Below are 6,257 nucleotides of genomic sequence, written 5' to 3'. Positions count from 1 at the left end.
TAGTGATATCACTGAGGTACAATGTGCCTCATACCTCAGTGATGTCACTAGTTCATCAATAGCCTACATCAGGCCTGGCCAACCTGTGGCTCTCCAGGAGAGCCACAGGTTGGCCTGGCCTAAATGTATGTTAAGCCATAAAAAAATGGCTGCTTCCATTGTGTGTAGGTTACAACTTGAGGTAGAGAAAAACAAAACAAAATCTCCAATAAAGTATTAAAATTATTTTTTATTTTAGAATATAAAAGTCAATCTTCTAAAAACAATGATGTACATATCAGATCACATCACAACATATCCGTTCACTTGAAAAGGCAGTCTGAATAGTTTACAGTATATAAAAATATATTCCAGAAGTTTAGACATTACAACTTCATCATTTTTTTCCTCTCCACAGTCATCAAAAACTACACAATATTAAATAGGTTTCTTTGCTTTTAAATAAGTTAAAATTTTAAGATAATTCCATTTATATACATATAAATAAATGTAAATGAAGGGAGGTTTGTGTTAAGTCTTGATGTGGTCCAATTTTTAGGTTTAGGATAAATAAAACGTTCTGATCCATAGGACAGAGGATAGGTTAAAGAGTTCGTTACTGCACAGCTCGGAGTTTGGCGGCCCTTAGCGGGTTGGATTTCCGCCCATACGCTCTGGCAGCTTGGTTTTCAAAGGCTGTGACCATCTGTTTGGCAACCTCATCAAAGAAGACTGTAGCCAACTGAGAGTGGAGGAGAGACTTGAATTCAAAGGACACCTGAAAAGATAAAGATATATAAATGATAAATAACTGTGGGGAAACAGACCACCTTCACTTGTGTACTGAATATCCATAGACCCCAAAAGACAATTATTTCTGATAATAGGTACAGATGGCGTGATGGACAATACATTATCAAGCGTTGGCATTTAAATTAATGTTGTGTGCACATGTGAGGGAAAAACAAACAAACCCTTTTGAACTTGCAAGAATAAACTTATCAAGATATGAACTTACATAGAAGTCAAGCGTGCAGGTGTCTGGCCTCCCAGATAATCCTGGACTAAACCGCCACACCGTCTCAAGATGGCTGAACAGCTTCCCATCATTACAGACCGCCTGTGGTAGAAGATGTAATAGTCATTAGCAAAAGTTCAGTTCTTTGCGAATTACAATGAGCAACTAATTTCAAGAACGTGCTGTGAACAAACAAAGGAGGAGAGCTCCATTCACAGATAAACTACTAATTTTGAAGTTTATTTCACAAAGCAAGTTGAATGGAAAGTGTTTACAGCCATCTCATTTATAGCAGGGTTACATTTTAAATTTAACTTTAAAACCTAGAACGGATACAATCGTTCACCATGTAAATTCTCTCAATTTGGATAAATTTTATGGTTAATAAAAAATGTATTTATAAGAGTGGAAGCAGATTATGGTGGAGAAACGTCAGCTATGTGGACCAAACTATCCAAAGATCTCAATATAATCAACTGTAGCGAGAATGTGGCTTCACTACATAAATAATAGAAGAGAAGTAAACCAAACCATCCCTTCCACACAGGACCCTATCCCTTTTAGAAGGATCTCAATACGGATTTACATAAGCATTTAAATCGAGGGAAGGGACTCACCCGAATCTTGTGCTGGGGTATTATGGAGATTTCAGACACATATTGCTCAGTGATGGGTGGGAAGCCCACCTCCAGTGCAGCCCGGGTCACTCCATTGTGACACGATAGGACCTTTGAACTGTTGCACCAAGGCACAAACATCTTGTAGTCTTCCACATTTGCAACAATGTCAAACATTTGACCGATAGAATACCTATAAGAAACAAAGAAGCCATCAACAATAGACCTAGAGCAAGTCCCTGCACGTATATAATAAACACATTTCATCTCCCCTCTCCTCATATATAATGCACCGTCTGGTCTTACTACTTATTGGCTTCTAATGGGGCCGTGCAAAAAGTACTCAAAATATAATTTATCCAGTTATGTGGATGCTTAAATACGGTGACAGTCATTCCATCTCTAACATATCTTTTTTTGTGCGAAAATGTGCAGCTACAGAACTAATTTCAGACCATTACAACAGTGGAACGCCAAACATTGCCCAGGTTTTTCAGTTTTAACTTTACACTGCAGTAGGGTAATTTTTAGCATTGAAGAGGAATATATGCAGATTGTGCTCCAATAACATAGATGCTGCTTTGCCCCATTCCCATTCTCCAGGGTTACTTACCCTAGCACTTTGGATTCTGCATAGTCCATTCGCTTGCTCCCAAGGAAGGGCACTGCAAGGCTCAGGAAGGACCGTTTCTGCACATGGACTGGTGAAGGTAGAGGTAGTTGTGTGCATCGCGAGGACAGAATCCCACAGGAATTCAAATGGCTGAAAGGACATAAAAAAAAATTGACATCAAACTAATCCATATATCACGTACAGGCTACAGTCATAGGTCATTCTAAAGAATGTATTTTAGTAGAATTCTGGAAACATCCCCTATTAAAGGGCTAAATTTTCCATCTAATGTTTAACAGCAGATCAATTCACTTGCAGCTATGGCAAATGGTTGTACATTGGGAAAATGATATGTGATGCTACAACACCAACCACTCAAAAATCCAACAGAAAGAATGTATCACTTATCAGCAAACCATTTGCCGCTTCATTTGTGTCCCTCCATCTACCACTTAACTAATATTGTTATCTTCTACTTTTGTAGATTGATCTAAAACTCTCAAACTAGTAACCACCAGACAGCGTTGGACTTTAGTTCCACAAAAGCAATTTCACACTAACTAAGTGGATGCACAAGCAATTAAACCGTAGTTCAGAGAGCCTACCAACATAGGGAACATTCTTTGTACAAGCCATTTCCCAGAATAGAAGGCATTGTTCTCTCTTTTTTTTTTTTATGACTCACCACATCCTGACAGATAAAGTTACACACCCCGACCAGGAAATGTTAGGTAACTTTATAGAGAGTGCACTACAGCATTATTGATGGACCCTATACTGTGCTCTAGGCAGACAATACATTTCATAATGACGTAGGGATTAAAGCTGCCAATTGATGCTAGAAACTTAGTCAATCAATGCCTGCTGTCATATTAATTCCCCATGTATAAGTGGTAGCAATACTGTTACCACTTAAAATAATAGTGACATTTATAAAAGTATTCTGAGCTTACAGGCCAAGTAAACCTTCCTCACTATAGTAGTGCAAACAAGGTTGTTATACAAGGTCACGTTTAACAGAATGGAATAATCATATTTAGTCTATAAAACTAAAATAATAAACAAAATGAAATAAACATTAAATTTATTTAAAGGAGGTATTTGCTTTAAGTTCATAAATTATAGTATGGTTTGAAAATCTTTTCTGTGCTGTAGCTACAGTAAGGGAAGTGTAGATTTGTCAAATTCACCCTGTAGTGGCCTCTTAAGATCACGAGTTTTAAAAAATGCAAGAAGCAGGCTGAGTTCCAGGAATTCTTTACAATGCTGCTTCCCCTACGGTCAAGCCATTATTCTGCAGGAACTCATTTAAAATCCCCTCTATCTGATGCAGCCTAAACCAAGGAAAGTTAATATTGAACACAAACCCCACTCAACCACCTTTGACTTGACAAAAAGGATTAGGGAGATTGATTGATGGAGCTATTGCTAGAAAGAGTAATACAGGCTTGTTTTATAAATTGACTACGGATTACTCTTACACATAGGCTTGCAAAGTATGGTGAGTATTTTATGAATGTAACCAATGAACATTATCAATTAAAATAATAAAATTAAATGAACAGATCCAGCATACTTGTGATAGCAAATCACAAGGGCTTATGAGACTTAGATGAACTTCCCCCAGCAGACAGATAAGTGACTGGGAAACACCAACTGTTAAGTGTAGACAAAGCCTTGTATGCATGCACTAGTACACTACGGTACTATAAACTTAATTAGCACTACCATAAAACCTTTCTGCTCCATAGCTAACTACACAGGCACCGTATCACTGGTAGAGGGTCTGGATACAATAAAATGTTCATTATGGCTCTAATCGTTCAAACACCAAGAACACCATGGAAGGCAGATCTATATGATCATCAGTGTGCACAGTCTATGGTTTAGGATACTCTGAAGAGCGCGATGTATGTCCACCCCCACTCCACGGGAGCCTATATACTACTCACTACACGAGCTTTGTTACAGACAATATAATATAAATACGCTTACAGAGAACGTTGTTATGAAATTTAAAAACCGGATCAGACCCAGGCTGGTCCCCAGGGGGTAATATAACATCCCTACCACCCAAACTCACATATCCAGCGCTTAGCACCATAGACTTACCGTAGACCATGCTGCTTCTGGACCCTCCGCATCACAGCCTGACACGGCCGGCTCTCAGAGTCCAGGAGGGCCCGCAGTAGGACCGATGTGCTTCTCCCGCAGTGTCCGGCCATGGCAGAGATCCGATAATGCCGCTACAGTAGTGTTCTATTGTCCCCGGCTTTCGCTGTACTGAGCCGGTTCCTGTTAAGCAACTTTAATTACCTTACACGGTCGTCAGAGTGCTGCTGACGTCACAAAGACGGGGCGGAGTCACTGCAGTTCCACCCTTTGTTCTACTGATCTAGAGTAACCTGGGGCTTTCACTAAGAATAGTCCCTCTTCCTGCTGGGGACAATCACTGTTCTAGTGATCTAGAGTAACCTGGGGCTGTCACTAAGAATAGTCCCTCTTCCTGCCAGGGACAAACACTGTTCTAGTGATCTAGAGTAACCTGGGGCTGTCACTAAGAATAGTCCCTCTTCCTGCCGGGGACAATCACTGTTCTAGTGATCTAGAGTAACCTGGGGCTGTCACTAAGAATAGTCCCTCTTCCTGCTGGGGACAATCACTGTTCTAGTGATCTAGAGTAACCTGGGGCTGCCACTAAGAATAGTCCCTCTTCCTGCCGGGGACAATCACAGTTCTAGTGATCTAGAGTAACCTGGGGCTGTCACTAAGAATAGTCCCTCTTCCTGCCGGGGACAATCACTGTTCTAGTGATCTAGAGTAACCTGGGGCTGTCACTAAGAATAGTCCCTCTTCCTGCCAGGGACAAACACTGTTCTAGTGATCTAGAGTAACCTGGGGCTGTCACTAAGAATAGTCCCTCTTCCTGCCGGGGACAATCACTGTTCTAGTGATCTAGAGTAACCTGGGGCTGTCACTAAGAATAGTCCCTCTTCCTGCCGGGGACAATCACTGTTCTAGTGATCTAGAGTAACCTGGGGCTGTCACTAAGAATAGTCCCTCTTCCTGCCGGGGACAATCACTGTTCTAGTGATCTAGAGTAACCTGGGGCTGTCACTAAGAATAGTCCCTCTTCCTGCCGGGGACAATCACTGTTCTAGTGATCTAGAGTAACCTGGGGCTGTCACTAAGAATAGTCCCTCTTCCTGCCGGGGACAATCACTGTTCTAGTGATCTAGAGTAACCTGGGGCTGTCACTAAGAATAGTCCCTCTTCCTGCTGGGGACAATCACTGTTCTAGTGATCTAGAGTAACCTGGGGCTGCCACTAAGAATAGTCCCTCTTCCTGCCGGGGACAATCACAGTTCTAGTGATCTAGAGTAACCTGGGGCTGTCACTAAGAATAGTCCCTCTTCCTGCCGGGGACAATCACTGTTCTAGTGATCTAGAGTAACCTGGGGCTGTCACTAAGAATAGTCCCTCTTCCTGCCAGGGACAAACACTGTTCTAGTGATCTAGAGTAACCTGGGGCTGTCACTAAGAATAGTCCCTCTTCCTGCCGGGGACAATCACTGTTCTAGTGATCTAGAGTAACCTGGGGCTGTCACTAAGAATAGTCCCTCTTCCTGCTGGGGACAATCACTGTTCTAGTGATCTAGAGTAACCTGGGGCTGCCACTAAGAATAGTCCCTCTTCCTGCCGGGGACAATCACAGTTCTAGTGATCTAGAGTAACCTGGGGCTGTCACTAAGAATAGTCCCTCTTCCTGCCGGGGACAATCACTGTTCTAGTGATCTAGAGTAACCTGGGGCTGTCACTAAGAATAGTCCCTCTTCCTGCCAGGGACAAACACTGTTCTAGTGATCTAGAGTAACCTGGGGCTGTCACTAAGAATAGTCCCTCTTCCTGCCGGGGACAATCACTGTTCTAGTGATCTAGAGTAACCTGGGGCTGTCACTAAGAATAGTCCCTCTTCCTGCCGGGGACAATCACTGTTCTAGTGATCTAGAGTAACCTGGGGCTGTCACTA

The 6,257-nt window shown here is 42.0% G+C and overlaps 1 protein-coding gene across 1 annotated transcript; it reads right to left on the bottom strand.

Annotated features, from left to right (window-relative positions):
* Positions 1–209: 209 nt before the first annotated feature.
* LOC142094829 (coenzyme Q-binding protein COQ10 homolog B, mitochondrial-like) lies at positions 210–4,534 on the bottom strand. Its single transcript, XM_075177382.1, has 5 exons — positions 4,340–4,534; positions 2,228–2,377; positions 1,615–1,807; positions 998–1,099; positions 210–757 (listed from the first exon to the last, which is right to left on the bottom strand). The coding sequence occupies exons 1-5, from the start codon at positions 4,450–4,452 to the stop codon at positions 596–598; spliced, it is 720 nt and encodes a 239-aa protein (XP_075033483.1). The 5' UTR covers positions 4,453–4,534; the 3' UTR covers positions 210–595.
* Positions 4,535–6,257: the final 1,723 nt, after the last annotated feature.

The sequence above is a fragment of the Mixophyes fleayi genome, chromosome 6 (genome assembly GCF_038048845.1).
Source record: "Mixophyes fleayi isolate aMixFle1 chromosome 6, aMixFle1.hap1, whole genome shotgun sequence".
Lineage (NCBI taxonomy): Eukaryota > Metazoa > Chordata > Amphibia > Anura > Limnodynastidae > Mixophyes > Mixophyes fleayi.
The sequence above is the reverse complement of the archived record's forward strand: the minus strand, read 5'-3'. Positions and strand labels throughout refer to the sequence as shown.

Excerpts from the sequence above, each read along its gene's own strand:
- LOC142094829 (XM_075177382.1), bottom strand. The coding sequence starts at position 4,452 with ATGGCCGGACACTGCGGGAGAAGCACATCGGTCCTACTGCGGGCCCTC. Across the intron at positions 2,378-4,339 it reads CAGAAGCAGCATGGTCTACG|CCATTTGAATTCCTGTGGGA; the intron begins GTAAGTCTATGG and ends ATGTCCTTTCAG. Across the intron at positions 1,100-1,614 it reads TACCCCAGCACAAGATTCGG|GCGGTCTGTAATGATGGGAA; the intron begins GTGAGTCCCTTC and ends CTTCTACCACAG.